The sequence below is a fragment of the Lutra lutra genome, chromosome 8 (genome assembly GCF_902655055.1).
Source record: "Lutra lutra chromosome 8, mLutLut1.2, whole genome shotgun sequence".
NCBI lineage: Eukaryota > Metazoa > Chordata > Mammalia > Carnivora > Mustelidae > Lutra > Lutra lutra.
In genome coordinates this window covers 6643993-6661253 of record NC_062285.1, presented here as the reverse complement: position 1 = coordinate 6661253, position 17261 = coordinate 6643993, and the positions used below count along the sequence as shown (strand labels likewise).

General features: G+C 44.6%; 1 protein-coding gene across 2 annotated transcripts in view; it reads left to right on the top strand.

The window, feature by feature from the left end:
• The window catches only part of ITIH5 (inter-alpha-trypsin inhibitor heavy chain 5), a 90227-nt gene that overhangs the window by 14201 nt on the left and 58765 nt on the right, over positions 1-17261 (top strand). The window contains exons 1-2 of one of the 2 annotated variants that reach the window (XM_047741920.1): positions 3126-3302; positions 12550-12594. In XM_047741920.1, coding sequence (XP_047597876.1) covers positions 3129-3302; positions 12550-12594 — 219 coding nt within the window. In that variant the 5' untranslated portion in view covers positions 3126-3128. Of the gene's footprint in view, positions 1-3125; positions 3303-12549; positions 12595-17261 lie in introns of those variants that run through there. The other variant, XM_047741921.1, reaches the window with a different exon arrangement.

Below are 17261 nucleotides of genomic sequence, written 5' to 3'. Positions count from 1 at the left end.
ATGGCCTCATAAACACTCAAAAAGGAGCATGGGGCAAAGGAGGGACCGAAGGGGGAGCGCAGAGGACTTGGGGAGGGCTTGAATCTCCGAACAGCTAGACAGAGGCACCTGGGGCTTCAGGGTACACATTCAAGGGAGAGGAAAAGCGAACAAATGGACAACAACCCACCCTTTCCTTTTCAGTCTCTGCCCTGGCAGGCTTAGCCTTCGGTGGGCGGTCTCAAGTGGAAGAGCAGGATAAAGCTCCTAATTCTAATGAGTCTGATGCTAAAATTTTGGGACCCTCAGCCCACCCTCAGTTACTCAGGGAGCCATTTCCTAGCAAGGGCTGGCACAGAGGCCCTCTCTGACCAGGGCGAGGCAGCTCTTCTTCGTCCCGCTCTCTGAAGCCCTTGCTGCCGAGCCCCACGCTAGATTCTGTCAGCGAACACCTGGGGCCTTGCCAGAGACTTGTCTCTAACGGAGTGAGGTCCTGGGCAAGACTGTGAGGTGTCTTGGTGGAAAAATCCGGAGTGCGCTAGATGTCCTTTGCGGTCTTTTGAGCTTTGAGCTTTGAACTCTGGGGTTCTAAAAGCTTGGTAGCCTCAAAGTAGAAAACTAGCTCCCCTCGAGGTGAAGTGAGAAACATCACTTCAAAAGACAAATGTTTGTGGGGACAGTTAATTTATTTATTTTTAAAATTTTAAAATAATTTTGTTATATTAATTTTCCACCCCTTTTTTGGGGGGGGGACAGTTAAATTTTTTTATCCTTATTTATGAGGTAAATATAAATCAGGGCCTATGTTTGTGAACAGTTTTGGAAAACTTTCACTGGGTCTTAATTTTATTACACCTACCTAGCTTTTAAAGACTGCCCCTATTCGGTCCTGCAGATGCTCACAAGTCACAAAGAAACCTAGGCTATTATCATTTGCAAATACTGGGAATTTCGGAAACTCTCCCAAGTCCTGTAGCTAGATAGTGGCCAAGTTGGGACTATAGCCCAGCCTTCCTCATCCCTGGCACAGCCCGGTGCAGGATCCTACCCCCAGGCCTCGCGTCTCCTAATTTCCTTCATCAAATGTTCATTAGGTGCTAACCATACATTTAGTACAGCACTAGAACTTTTGGGAGATGCTTTTCTGCAAGGAATTTCTGATCCCGCTGGTAAAGCTGGCCTTAAATTGAACATCATAATCCCCAGCCCCATGGCATACAGTAGAATTGAAGAATCCTACAAGATGAAGAAAGGAAAACTGTTCCTTGACATTGGATCTCTGCAGAAGCCAGTTGGGACAGATTTGGGAAAAGAGCAGATAGAAGGCCAAAAAAGAGAGTTGAGACACTGAGGGAAGCAAGTAGGAAGGGGAAGACAAAGACGCGGTCCCAGCTCTCTGGGAGGATTGAGATCATAGTTGCTGTTGTCCCCTTTCAAAGAACTGGGCTTTGTTCCAATTCAACCTTCCGTTCACAAGTAGGTATTTCCTTCAGCGGGGTGGGGAGATGGCAAGCTGATTCCAGAAGACTGAGGACTGTCCTCCTTAGTTAGAAAGAGGGGAGGGTGCGCACATGATTCCGTGCTGCCGCGTTCCTGCGCCAGCCTCGGTGTGGGGTACATTGGCAACCTCATGGTGAATTTATGTCGAAGAACTAAAAATAATCGTTTAACCTGCTTCAGAGTTCTCCCTTATTAGGGATTTGGTGTAAAATCTCGCTGGACCGGCTACTGTTGCTTCCTTCTGGTTGAGTGTGTTTCACTTAGTGGTTAGGGGTGGAAATGATTAACTGCTAAAGACAAGGGTTTTCTTTCCTTTCTTTTACAATGGCAACCTGTTTCTCCCTCCTCGCCTAATGTCTTTGTTGAACAAACAGCATTTCAATAAGAGTAAGCAAAATATTTTAAGAAGAGCTGTCACCATAAACACCAATTCTTTTTGTTTTTCATGTTTTCTTTCCCTAGTTCTGATGTCCGTGCATCTGTATTTTTATCTGATTATAATCATACTGTTGAGAGGGTTATGGAATCTGGTTTTTTGCTCTAGATTACACTGTAGACATTTTTCACGTTTCCACAGACCTTGTGATTCTTATCTAATGGCTGCATAATATTCCAGAGGACGGATGTGCCATTACTTGAGTTAGCCATTTTTCTGTTCTTGGCCATCCTGGTTTTGGTCAGTTTCTCACTCTCGTTCAGCTCATGGATTTAGATGCAGTTTCCAGAGAGACAGAATATGTCTTTGAAGCTATTGGCTTTTGAAACTGGAAATAAGCAAGTGGCTCTAACAACACTGTGTGTCCAGCAGATAAAAAGGCAGTGAGGATGTAAAAGCGGCGTGTGGATGGTTGGCAGACAATAATTCTTATGGCTGGACAAAATATCACCAATAGTTTGTAACTAACATACACAGTGATATTCATTTCCATGATTAATAACCAAAGCCTTAGAAATACTGCTACACGGTGCCGTTCTAGCCTCTCCTTTTCTGCCCCCTTGGGCCCGAACCGCATAAAAGGGGACAACATTGCTGGTACTTTCTGCAGGAGACTAGTAATTGGCGTCCCTTGATTTGGCTTCTGAGCATGAAGGCAGGATGCCAGGAGGCATGTGCTGCTCTCTGGGCAGAAGTAAGCGGGTCTCATGTTGGCTTTATGCTAGCAGGTGAGGGCAGGTGGTATATAGAGTGGGTCGGGGTTGTATGTAGAACGGATGCGGGGTTTGGTATATACAGCAGGGAAGGGGTAGTATTTATAGCAGGTGAGGAGAATGTGGTGGTATACACAGCAGGTGTGTTGGGGGGCGCGGTATATAGAGCAGGTGAGCGGGGGTGGGCTGTGTACTGAGGGTCAGACCGGCTACTCCCGTATCCTGCCGCAGGAATTTAAGCCAGTCCCGTAGAAAGCATTTCACACCTTGCAGGAGAGAAAGATTTGGGGGTCCGGTGGCAGGTGTCCCAAGCCCTGAAGGTGGCTGCACAAGGCAGAGCTGAAGGGCGGGCTGCGGAGGAGAGCCCTTGGCGAGTGGGGGCAGCCTCTCTCTGGGGCAATAGGGACCCGACTGGGACCCGACTGGAACCTGGGTCGACGCGGGGCGGGCCGGGGGCGGGGCGTGCGGGGGGCGGGGCCCGGAGGGCGGCGGGGCGGAGCATGTCTGCAGTCGCGGAGCCGCGGAGCTGTCCCCCGCGCGCGTCCCGCCTGGTCCCAGTGCACCGCCGCGCTCTCGCCCCCGCCATGCTCCTGCTGCTGGGGCTGTGCCTGGGGCTGCCGCTCTGCGCGGGGTCTCTGGAAGACGCGCGGACCCGGGATGACACTTTGGACCGAGTAAGTAGAAGTGGGAGGACCTAGAGATGGCCCCGGGCGCGGGCTGCCACCCCTTCCCGCCGCCTTCTTCGGGCGCGTGGCTGTTGGACAGACTCCCTTGAATGGCTCCTGGACGCAGGGAAGGTAGAGATCACCCCCACCTCCCGTCATATCGTCACCCCTTCTCTCTGTTCCCCAACTTTCTGCTCGCAAGCGTCCCCATCTGTTGGTCACTCTTGGCAGAGTTTGGATGGTGAACTTTACGCAGAATTGTGTCTGGGATTTGAAAGCCCCGCAGAACCAAATCTTGGTTCCTGTTGTTGATGGTGTTCAGTTTTGAGAGCGAGCCCAAGATAGTTAAAAAGTTTCTCCTTTAAGATGCACGCATGGGGTGGGGTGGTGTTGCTGTTGTTCCTAGCAGTTCAGAGAAAAACACCATCCAAAAGTTGCAGACTCTCCTCCACTTTCCCCATCTGAAAACCAGGGGGACTTGACTTACCCATCAGGCTCTTAACAGTGGGTTAGCAGTTCAAAGGTGGCCTGATGGTCCAGGAGGACCAAAAACCCAGTGCCCACTTACCGGAGTTAGCAGCCTGTGCATCTGCCGGAGTTTGTGTTTTGAAGGGCTCAGCTCACAGGTGGATAAACCCGCAAGTATGATATCTCACTGCTGTGCCCGAGGAGCGGAAAAGCTTTTTGAAAAATATAAAACGAACTGACCAAAATATCAATAGGGGGGACGGCTGTGTCCCAGTTAAAGTAGGCATCTCCTGGTACTGTTTCCACGCATCATAGAATCGTTTAGCTTAAAGCATGTTTCAGATGATGGGAACAAGAGATAAGTAGGCATACTTTTCCTCCCCTTTCTCCAGCAGCTCGCTTTGAAGAGCACATCTGGAAGATGGTTACTCTCTCGTTGACTCTGCACAGGGATGTGCTTTCTGCACAATGAAAGAAAGGGTCCTTCTCACATAGGGTCGTCAGGAGGAATAATCAGGACAGATTCGAGGAGGGTGAAAGGTAGAGGGGTGAAAGGGCCCGCGTTGGGTCCAGAAACTGTGGGAAATAATAGGGTTTTAAGGATTGAAGAGTTAACAGTCCTAAAGCTCTTGGTACAGTGGCAACACTTACGTTCGCTCTTGCCATGAGGCTTGGGCTGCTGAAGCACAGAGGGAAGGAATTTGAGGTAAAGAGCTTGAAAGTTTTTGGGGGGGTGGAGGGAGGAAAGTGTGGGAGGAATCGAAACAAGGATTCTGTTTATGAGCTAGGAAGAGGGATGAAAGCTCCAACATCTGCCAGTGCGAGTATGCTTCACACTAAACTTTTCCTGCATAGAATAACATGGCTTTAGCCCATTTTCGCGATTTCATGCTGCCTTCAAACCATAGCGCTATTTATGCGTCCCGAAAATGACTCAGACAAAAATTCCCAAGATATGAAGTTCTATGAAAGTTAGCAAATTTTACCTTTTTATCTCTATTAAAAAAAGAAACAAAAAGCAACAATGTGTGTGTGTGTGTGAGAGAGAGAGAGAGAGAGAGAGAGAATGAATAATGTAGGATTTACGAACACAGCTCCAGAACAAGACCTCCTGGGTCCAAACCCTGGCCCTACACTCCCCGGAGAGTTACTTACTGTCTGTGAGTCTCTGTTCGCTCATCTGTAGAATGGGGATGGTGAAATTACTCAGTTAAAAGAATCTTGAAGATTGAAACTTTGAACAGTATGTGGCGATGGCCTTAGTGCTGACTCTCCATAATTACGGTCTTCAGAATTATATGTAAACTTAATTTATAAATGTAAATGAGTATGTCAATTTCATATAAATTTTAATGCCCATGAACATGCCTATTAGCTTGCATTGTCACATACTTGTTGCTTACCTTCAATTGGCAGTATTACTAATAACACCTTAAATTCAAGTTCCTTTCTCCCCTCTGGCCCTTCATCCCATTTGTAGACAATATTACCCATAGCAAGGGACTGCTCTCAGCAGTGGTCTTTGAACTTTGGTATGCAAAATGATACTCAGGGAGCTCATCAAATACCCTGGGTGGTTCAGTAAGTTAAGCATCTGCCTTAGGCTCAGGTCATGATCCCAGGGTCCTGGGATTGAGCCCCATATCGAGTGCTGCTCAGTGGGGAGTTTTCTTCTCCCTCTCCCTCTCCTTGCCACTCCCCGCTCCCCCACCTTGCTTGTGTTCTTTTTCCCTCTCTCTGTCAAGTGAATAAAATCTTTAAAAAAATACACAGACTCCCATCAGTTTAGATCCATTAGGTTTGGGGGGGGGCTGGGTGATTCTGAAATAGATGACCCAGTGACCACATAGAATAATACTGCTTTAAAAGAATCTTTCAGGAAACTAATATTAAAAAGGAAGTCTCTTGTATAAAATCAGCCTGTCACAGATTTATCTCTTTCCTAATTTCAGATTGATATTGTTTCCTTAAATTGGGATAGGGCTGTATTCCTATTACTACAAAAACAGTTTTTAATTTACAGAATAGCGATAACCACTAATAGACTGAGTGTTCCTAATGTCCCGGAGAGTTCACTAGCGGCTCTGTATAAAAATAGTGAGAAGCAATGGAGAATATGGTGGGAGCCAGGGGGAGCCAGACTGCCCAGGTTCAAATCTGCATCCCAGCACTGACTGTGTGTACCTGGGCAAGTAACTTAACCTCTCTGGGTCTCCGTTTCATTGTCTACAAGACAGAATTATTACTCTGATTGGCAGGGGTGGATCTAGGTTTTTAGAGGCAAGTAAAGTTTACATCGTTGGTAGGGCCTATTTGAAGAAAAAGAATATCCGATTAGGACTACAAAATTTAGGTGCTAAAGTGAACATGTATTTAAGACGATAAAGAGATCACAACACAGGCCACCTGTTTACAGGCTGACAGACACCACAGACATCAGCCGTTGTTGAGGGACTGTGCAAGGGAGGGATCCTGACGCTTACATTTTATTAGCTTCTAAATAATAATAAAATAATAAATCCACTATTGCTCTTACAGTTGCTGTGAAGATTTAGTAGGTTAATTCTCATGAAATACATGCATTCAGTAAGCACTAAAGTGATATTAGCTATTTTCATTGTTTAAGGACCGCTTGCTTAAATCTCTGATGACCACCGCAAGGAGAGTCTCAGTGTGCTTCCTTCCCAGGAGAAGCAGGGAAGTTCTCTTAGGGGGAGTGACACCAGAGTGACACGTGCAGAGCCTGGATTAGAACCCAGGTGTGCTGAATGCCAAGGCTGGGCTTTACAGACTCCTCCAAAGACCAAGCCACTTTTGTATTTATAACATAATAGAATTTGTTGCAATGTGCTTTTCATTTGCGGCTCCCGGCATATGGGTAGTGTTCAATAAATGCCTGGGATACCTCATTGATTGTGGGGATACGTTTCTGATAACCTGAATTGAGAATTTCTGGAATTTTAGTTTTTTTATAATCCGCCACTCAGAACCAGACCTCTGCATTTGGAAACACAAATCAAGAATCAAGACAACAATTTTTTTGTTTTTGTTTTTGTTCTTAACTCTTTAAAAAGTAAAGTCACTAAAAGATTTTGTGAGCTCCAGACCACTCAGGACTGTGTCCTTTGATGGGCCTGGGTGTGATTGTTAAAAAGGAGCCATCCGATGAATGGTAAGGAGGATATTGTGGGAGACAGTCCAGAGATCTACTCACTCCCCAACCAGCCATCTTCTATTTCATTGAGTACAAGGAGGAGGAAGGAGAGGGCGTATTGAGAACTGGGTCTGTGATCTGTATGTGACTTCATTTTCCTACCCAGCAATTTCCCCCACACCTCGGATGCTCTGTTGAAAGCATTCTTGCCTTTTTGCTGTGAGGTTCCTGTCAGAGACCCCAACTGGCTCTCTGTAGCTAATGACTGGCTGGGTGGTTCCATTTGGGAAGATGGCATCATGGGAGGGAGACCTAAGCTTTTTTGGGGGGCAGGGTTCCTAAATCTCCTCCTTATTTTCCTAGAGGCAAAGTCCAATTCCCTTGTTTTTCTCAGGTAAAGAAAGTGACTTCCCTAAGTCCAGTTGCCTTTTTTTTTTTTTTTCTTATAAACCTGCCTGGAAATTGTTGGGAATTGTAGCCCAAAAGTGAAGTTTCTTCTTCCATGGCTGAAGTTATGGGCACCCCGAATTGCAAATGGTCATTAGCTAAACATCCTGCGTCAGCATTACTCCGAAGGGAATAAAACTTTTGTGCGAGGCATGTTGAGTTACCCAAACAGGAATCTTCCCAGATGAATTGTTCTCAGCCCAGGTGACAGGCTATTACTATGACTGCACTAGTGACTGCAGTGATGTTCCAACCCATGGCCCTAGATTTTGTGTAGGCCCTCTAGCAGATCTTGGAGGCCCTGGCTCCTGAGTTCCTGGCTCTTGGTTTTGAGATCAGAACACCCCCAGGGGAATGGGGGCCAACTGGTGGGTAGGTTCCCAGTACAGAGCCCTTTAGGAACTCCTCACTTCTGTCCCTAGATGGGGGTGTGGCTAAGGCTGGCCCAAACGCAGCATCCCTTGGATCTGTTACGAGACCCAGACATCCCTGTTCAATCAGCCTGGGTCATTACCGCATCCATGCCAGGAGGGAATGTCTGTGTTCTGCATATTCTGAGTTTCTTCCACCCGGGTTAGAATTAGGTTTCACTCTTTTCCTCTCTTCCCATGCTCTTTCCCATTTATGGACTTTCTGGAATGTTCTAAGAGTGTTTCTCTTCTCCTCTAATCGTGATCCGACACTGTGATAAATCTGGGGGGAAAATACAGTCCCTGTTATTCAAATTATGAATATTTAAGCAATGCCTACACCATCTTTCGCCCAGAGCTGGGCTAACTGATAATGTAGATGGGAGATTCTAGACTCCACATCCCCGACAGTAGTATTGCTACATTTTCTGTGCGAAGGAAATCTTCACCAACCCTCTCCCTCCTGGTAGTGAATGCTGCTTAGTCCATACAAGTTGGAGAGGCGGTGGTAGACCTCTGAAGCTATTTCTCAGTGTAGTTCCTGTATTGAACCTGATGCTTTGTCAGTTTCTCCTGCCCCCCCCCTTTTTAAAGATTTATTTTATTTATTTGACAGAGAGATTACAAGTAGGCAGAGAGGCAGGTAGAGAGAGGGGGGAACCAGGCTCCTTGCCTCGCAGAGAGCCCAACTTGGGGCTCAATCCCAGGACCCCAGGACCACGACGTGAACCAAAGGCAGAGGCTTTAACCCACTGAGCCACACAGGCGCCCCTCTCCTACCTTTTCATCCCACTCCAGCAATGCCTGCGCCACTGGTTTAACCGTACCTCCAATGTAGAGCCTCTCACAATTACTCAGGGGCATAGAGAACTCTCCTTTTTTCCATTTCCTTTGTAACTTATGAAAACTATCCTTTCTATTAAGTTTTCATGAGTACGTTTCTTTCTTTCAAGTCATATAGTATGGTCCTTGACAGCAAGGGTCATGGCTTACATTTCTCAGTTAAAATTGTGGCCTGGACATCTTCTGTTCCAATGCTGAAGAAATAAGCTCGGCTCAGTAGTAGAAAAGAACTTTATTTGGGCCCTCTCTGAAGTCCATGATTTGGAGCCTCGAGCTCCTGACATTACTACTCACGGCGCCCTTGACAATGGACGGGAGTCAGTTCCATATATGTCCTGAAACCCTACTCCCAAATTCTTGTGAGGCTTTGGGAAACATTCGAACAATAAAAAGGATCAGAAATTCCTAACTAAAACCAAAGATGACAACATCGGTGTCATTTCCAGTTCCAGTCCTAGCTGGCACCAGGAGTCTCTCTGTACTGGGAAGCTTTGATTCTGGTTCAGGCTCTTTTAAACTTGGACTGAAGCATTGCCATAGTGGTCCCCTGAGACATCAGATAGTCATCTCAAAAATGAAAAATGAACTTCTCTTGTTCTCCTTAAAGCTTGTTTATTTTCTTGGAAAAGCTATTTTACAGAGGAGGAAACTTCAAAGAAAATACTTGAGATCAATCGCAGATCTTAATACCTGAGAGAGGTTGGGCTTTCTTTCTGACCTTAGCTGTTAAGCGGTCCCCAGCCTATTCCACAATTTGAGGAAGGGAAAGGCCCGATGTGAACCGGCAGAGCTGGCAAAGACCTTGCCCAGAATGCCTATTTTGGCTTTCCGTGGACAGAATCTCAGGCAGGCAGAACACCTCGTCTGAGAGAGAGAAACCAGGATCATTCTACTAGTTGGTTCTCATTCGGACTCAAGGTGGCGGGTTTTAAATCTTGTACTATCTCTCCTGTTCCATGTTCTATAAAATATTAGGCTCTGTAATGGCTTATAACGATAGTTTACAATAGTATATATACCATAGTGTGTGTGTGTGTGTGTATTCCACCCCCCCCCCTGCCCAGGGGAGATCAAGGGAGGATAGAGATTAAAACAGTTACTGTTATGACTTTAGTTTACCAAATGGAGATAGCTTTATTGTTTCCTTTTCTGTTGTGGAAGTAAAATGTGTTCATTAGTGAAAAACTCAGATAATACGGGAAAGTTTAAAGAAGAATAATTAAGCCACCCGGAGGTGGCAGCCATTAGCACTGTGGTGTACATTCTTTTTTTTTTTTTTTTTTAAAGATTTTATTTATTTATTTGACAGAGAGAGATCACAAGTAGACGGAGAGGAAGGCAGAGAGAGAGAGAGGGAAGCAGGCTTCTTGCTGAGCAGAGAGCCCGATGCGGGACTCGATCCCAGGACCCTGAGATCATGACCTGAGCCAAAGGCAGCGGCTTAACCCACTGAGCCACCCAGGCGCCCCTGTGGTGTACATTCTACACATACAAACACTTACGCTTACAAAAATTAGATCATATTAACTGTAAGGTTTTGTTACCAGATATAGTCACTTGAAATGTGTCATGGATATATTAATCAGGATAGGCTAGGTTACTCTGTGGTGACAAGGTCTTAAAAACCTCAGTTTCTCAAATACCACACATTGACTTCTTGCTTATACAACCGTCCATCTTGGGTTGATGGCTGTCACTTAGGAAGTCGGGCTTCATGCGCAGCTGCCGTTTCACACGTTGCTAATTACTGTACCTGAAAGCGAAAACAGTTCTGTAGGATCATACATCCGTAATGACATCACTTGATCCAGGAGTGACGAATGCCACTTACATTCCTAACTTACTGGCGGAGCTAGTTGTGTGGCTATCTGCCTTCCCACAAGGGGCCCAGATAATGCAATACTTCTGGCAGACAGCCAGAGAAATATTTGGTGGACAGCACTGAAGTCCAGTAAAGTGAATGTTTGCTGATGCCAGTAAATATAGAGAACACCATTCTTTACTTTTCTTTTTAAAGATTTATGTATTTATTTGAGGGAGAGAGAGAGAGCATGAGCAAGAGGGGCAGAGGGAGAGGGAGAGAGAATCCCAAGCAGACTCCAGACTGAGTGGGGAGCCTGATGCGGGGCTCGATCTTACAACCATGAGATAATGACCTGAGCCAAAATCAAGAGCCTTACGCTTAACTAACTGTGCCACCCAGGTGCCCCATACATCATTATTTTCTATAGCCATGTAATTAATCCATGTATCATAATATACTGATTATACTGAATAATATACTGAACCAAACCTCTTTTTAAAGATATTTTAGGCTATTTCTAATTATTAACAATTGTTTTAAAAGTTCCAAAGAATTTTCTTACTTTTTCCCTCTTACAGTAGTCTTCTGTAAGTAGAATTTCTAAATTAAAAGGCAAGCATACCGATGGGAGTGGAAAAATGTTGCAGCCACTTTGGAAATCAGTTTGGCAATTTCTTAGAAAGTGAAACTTAAATTTACCATATGACCCAGATAATCTGCTCCTGGATATCTATGTCCAACACAGAAACTTGCATATGAATGTTTATATAAGTTTCATGTTATTCATAATAGCCAAAAACTGGAAAAAACCTGAACATCACCTGGTGAATGGATAAACACAATGTGTTATATCTGTACAATGAAGTATTATTTAGACATGAAAAGGAACAAAATACTGATAAATGCTACAACAGGGACAAACTTGAAAAGGTTATGTTAAGTGAAAAAAGCCAGTCATAAAAGACTATATATCATGTGATTCCATTCTTGAAATGTCCAGAATGGGCATATCCACAGGGACAAAGTAGATTAGTGGTTGACAGGTGACAGGTAAAGGGTGTGGGGTTTCATTTTGATCTAGTAAAAATGTTCTAAATTGATGGTGGTGATGGGTGCACAACTCTGACTATACTAAAAAACATTATTCTGCACTTTAAGTGAATGATTATATTGTCTGTAAGTTACACAACCTTGAGCTGTTAAAAAAGAAAAGATCCGCATAAAGACCATATTTTTCAAGTTTTTGATCAACATTATAAAATTGGCCTCCAGAAAGGATGGTTTATTACTCAGCAATATTTGAACAGTGATTTTCTTTCTTTTTTTTTTTTTTTAGATTTTTATTTATTTATTCAACAGAGAGAGAGAGATCACAAGTAGGCAGAGAGGCAGGCAGAGAGAGAGAGGAGGAAGCAGGCTCTCCGCTGTGTAGAGAGCCCGATGTGGGGCTCGATCCCAGGGCCCTGAGATCATGACCTGAGCCGAAGGCAGCGGCTTAACCCACTGAGCCACCCAGGCGCCCCCTGAACAGTGATTTTCTATGAATAATGTTTAACCACCAGCTAGGACTTTTACTTTAGTCCAGAGTGGCTGATCCATTAATACAAGTTTTTTAAAATAAGGATTTTTATCACCTTCCCATAGCCCTCCTCCCCATGTGGGAAAGTACAGTTTAAATAACCAGAAAAAACACAGTGAGAAAATTCAAGGTAAGTTCAGTTTTGCTTGCAGAGTTTCCAAAAGTTTTGAGTTGAATAACCAAGCCCCTCAGAGTAGAACTGAATACATTTCCTCACTGTAAGAGACACAATAGCAAAGAGCTTCAAGGCAGAAATAGAATAAAATGAAGTACAGATATTATGATGAATTTTTTGCTCTCGTCATTTCGTGCTCCTCTGACAGGTGGAAGAACACGCAGGTGATGAGGTAGCGCCATCACGGTCGAAGCAGTTAACCAGGGTGGAGGGGGGTGGGTTCCACCTCTGGGCCCACTGCTCCTTCGTCAAAGGTCCAATCTACTTTTCAGGGTGGACTGTCTCTTCTGTGAATTTGAATTGATTTTAACCCCCTCGTGTAACGCATTTCACAATGACCTCCCAATCCTATTTCATGACTCTTCTCTCCTTGTAGGTTGGACTCAGGGTGCCAAGGCAAGCCCGGCTGTTGCAAAGGCTGGTATGTATATTCCCGGTACAGCTTCCGTGTCCGCGCCCTCACTACTCTGTATATTTTGAACCAGGCCCTACCTTCGCTTGCGGCTCCTCCAAAGCTTGCAAAGCTGCTCGCAGAAGAATGCTGACATTAAACAGCATAGCTTTTATAAGGCTTGCTTGAACTGGATTTTCTTTCTGGAAAGAGACCTGATTATTTCAGTAGGGCTCTAAGGACAAAGGATGGAGTTTCAGAGCCTTTCCAAAAAATGAAAAAGCTTAAATAACCTGTACTTTTTATGGCATTCTTACACGAGAAATAAAGGCTTTTTAGTGAAGTAAACAACTGAAGTAAGCAAAGAATTCACGTTGGTTGTCTCCAGCTCCAAGGAATGGAGTTGGGCAAGGCTCTCGGTGTGTGTTGGAGGCTATCAGATTGGAATTTGGGCGAGCGTTCAGGAAGTTGAAGAGCTTATTTGACCCAGTCTCCGTTCTTCCTTACCCCTGTGTATGCAGAGACCGATCAGAATGTGGGAACGCACCTTTGGGCCTGGGATGTGGATTTGGCAGCAGTTCTCAGGGGCTGGGCACCCCTCCAGGGCCTCTCTACACCTGGGCAGTGTCTGAGTCGGTTCTAGCTTTACCATGACCCATGTCACGATCATTACCGTCTTTGTCTGGCTGCGAAGTTGTATTCTTTTTTTTTTTTTTTATAAAGATTTTTATTTATTTATTTGGCAGAGAGAGAACACAAGTAGGCAGAGAGCAGGCAGAGAGAGAGGAGGAAGCAGGCTCCCTGCTGAGCAGAGAGCCCGACGCGGGGCTCGATCCCAGGACCCCGGGATCATGACCTGAGCCGAAGGCAGAGGCTTAACCCACTGAGCCACCCAGGCGCCCCTGCGAAGTTGTATTCTTGTTATCCTCTGCTTGGTTCTCCCTCCTCCTTTCTTCTCCCGATCCTCCCAGGTTTGTTTATCTCATAATCATTCTTTGGTGTTTGTCTCCACGTTCACATAATCACAGACAGCCATACACAAACATAAACATGTCAAGAATTGCGAAGAATCTGGGCTTCCCCCAACTTGCAAGCCAAGGAGAGGGTTTGTTGCCATTGCCTGGATGCCAGCAGAGCACAGGAGACTCCTGGGTCAGAGCAGAGGGTGATCTGCTAATATCGCAGAATAGCCGTGCGGGAGAGCCAGTGTTTGTATCATTCCTGGGACCTGATGGGCACGTTCTCTTCATCATTCTAGATCTTAAACCAGCTTCCCCTTTGCTCTGGAGGGAGATCCCACCTCTTCCAGAGCTGTTCACTATTCAAACATCCTGAAAAGACAATTCAGAGCAAAGGTAGTTAGAGCCTCTGCTCAGAAAAGTGTGCAGAAATACCAGGGACTCCTGGAGAGTAGTCTCCCGGAAAGACCTGTACACGTTTTCTTTCATTCATGCATGCCTTCATCCCGACTGATACTTATTTGAATGCTTATGATCTCCCCTGCACCACGGTAGGCACTGGGAAGACAATAATGAACAAGACAGACCAAAGACCCTGTCTTTCATAGACCTTGAATTCTGAAGTGGGGCAGAAATAGATGAAAAAGACAAAGTGAATAAATAAATCGTAAGTGTCTTAGTAACAGAGAAGATGACAGTGCCACTGAGAAAAAGAACATGCCAGAAGATGGCGGAAACAGAGACATTCGCATATATGAGATTTCTGATCATCGCTGCCAGTGGGATCATACAATGACAGCTGAGGCTGGCCGAGGGTTTGCTGGGTGCCTGGCGTTGTTCTAAGTACGCCCATGTCATACTCAGTCACTTCTGTACCATTCTTGGAGGTGTTAGAAATGAGAAGGCAGAGGCTCAGAGGGATTGACTAACTCACCCAAGACTACACGTTTGGGAAGAGGTGGCAGAACCAAGATTTGAGTCCCTCATCCGGCTTCTGTGTGTGCTCGTAACACACACACTGCCTTGTCAAGGACAGATCTTTTGGTCCATTTCTTATTATTTTCAATCAATCACATGTCACTTGGCCTAACTGTATCCATTCTTTTAGGCGGTGAAAAACATTCTCCGTAGTCGATGCACCATAATTTGTTAAGCATTCGGCTGTGGACAAGCTTTCGATTTGTCTTCCGTTTTCTGACCCCTGTAAAAAATGCTGCAGGAGGGTTTTTTGTTTGTTCTGTTATGTGGGTGCTTTTTAGTCTATGACCTAGATTTTCAATAGAAAGATTGCTGGATCAGAGGTGCATGGCATTTTACATTTCGATAGCTGTCAGACTGCTTTCGAGTACCACTGTTCTTAATACTGTCTTTATTAATTTCATTTCTATGAGCAATGATAAATATGCACATTTCTGCCACCAAACATATAATCACTCTTTTTGGCTTGTCAGTCTCTTAGATAGAAAGTGTTGTCTCATTGTTCCTTTAACTGACATTTGCCTGACTACTTAGGAATTTAGACTTTTTCTTCCTATACATTTATTGGCTATTTACAGTGGTTCTTCTGTGAATTATTTGTGTGTGTGTGTGTGTGTGTGTCCTGTACCCATCTTTCTATTATGTCTTTAATCCCCCAGTAGTCAGTATGTTAGAGATCTTTGTATGGAGAGCTACTGTCTTCTGAATTGGAAGAGTCCCCCCGACCCTAATGTCTCATTTATTGATGAACTTTGTTTATGGTATGTTTTCATGTAGAAGTTTTAAGTTCCTTAGTAATAAATGAGTTCATCTTTTCTTTCTAGCCTTTGAGTTTTTGTTTTTGGTTTCAAAGATTTTCTTGACCCTTAGAATATTTATATAATTTTTATAATTTATATATTTTATTATAATTTCTATATAATTTAATTTAAATTATAATTTTATTATAATTTATATGGTATATATTATATATAACATATCATATAATTTATATGTAATTTATATATAATTATATATTTATGTAAGTATGAAATTACATGATTTATATAATCACTTAGATTTTCTCAGACATCTCTAAGAATTTTAAAAGTCTTACTTTCACATGCATTATGCTTTTTTTTTTTACCATGAACCTTGTTTATACATCCAGCTGGTACAAGAATGATCTTCCCGGCAGTAGACCCGATGATTCCTTCCCTTTTGCACATGTCTTTGGTGCCTCCACGTTACATATAGGATAGACTCCCAAGGACATGTAAGGCCTTGTGTGATCTGACTGTGGTCAGCCTCTGTAGCTTCAGTTTATCCTGGGAATCTCCTTATGTTTTATGCTCTAGCTGTCCACACTAATTGAAGGTCTCCAGATGTTCTCTAACTAATGAATAGAATGTGGACGGCAACAGCTGTTCCTCTCCTATCACTGCCAACTCATGAACCCCAGGGATTGCTTGGTTTTCTTTTGAATTAACTGGATACCCTTTTTATGACACTCTTTGGCAACACAGACACAAAGAAAACTTGTATTTTAAGAAGAAGGGGGTATCTTTGTATCTGAGTATCGTGGTCCTTAACAGAGAGTGACCCGGTTTTCACTGTCATCACTTAACTTCTCGGGGGCAGGAGCAGGTCTTGGCATCTTCTTCATAGGAGGTGTTCTAAAATCTGTACTTGGAGTATGTTTTAAGCAGTTTTGATAATACATGGAGACCTGGAACTGATCATCACAAAGGAGGAACTTTATACTCATAGGTCCCTAGGAATAGTCATCACCTTGCTGGTTTCTGGTTGTCTGGGATCTAGCTCTGGGGTGACTTGGGGAAAGGGGAGCCTTGGCTTGGTGTGAGGGAGTTTGACCAAGGAGGCGGCTGGGAGTGTGGGCTCTGGACAGGTGGGCTGTGTGTCGACGGTGGGCTCACACAGGAGGAGTTTGCTGTCTCTAAGGATTAGCTTGCCCTGGGAAGAACAGTCTCTTGAGGAGCAAGGCCCCAAACGCTAGAGCGACAAGAAGATAGCAAATACAGTCAGCCCGCACGGTGCTGGGTGTTGTTACCTGACTGGGGGCTACGTATGTGTCTGTCGCCTTTGTTGCGACTCCAGCCATCATGGTTTCTCTCTTGTTACGAGGTGTATAGAGTAGGGTTTCTTTCTCTATGTAAAGGTGATAATTGCATTTTGTTTCCTTTCCTCTGATCATAATGAAAGGTTGCTCAGTAGAATGTATTAGCACAAATGGCAATTCAGACCTAATGCCACCCTCTGTCTACGAGGAAGTGAAATTGTGTCACCCAGGTGGCAAACACAGTCCCTAGGGAGGTGCCTTGTCTGAAAGTCTTCTGCTTCATGTAGCATCAACGTGGGCTGGGTTGCTTTTCTCAAAAACGAGAGACATGCAGGTGCAGTGAAGGTCTCTGGACCCAGGGTCCACCAACAGCCCAGTGCCAGCCTTCTCCGTTATAAAGTGAGGGGATGCTGAGTTATGAAGTTTCTAAGGGTCTCTGCCATCTCCAAAGTGATTTCTTCTAATGGTCACTAGAGAACCGTTAGATCAGAATAAGACAACAAAAGGTTAATCTTCTGGGAAGAGTCCTGGTTCTGACCAAACATTGCTCAGTTAATTTCCAGATGGCATCTTGGGTAATTCAGGACATCCTCTAGGTGGCTTGATGTTAAGTGACTCGCATGAGTCACACAGAAGGCTTTGGTCCCTTGAGCAGCTAATTAAAACACTCCCTGCCTCAAACTGCTTTTCCATCTGTTGAG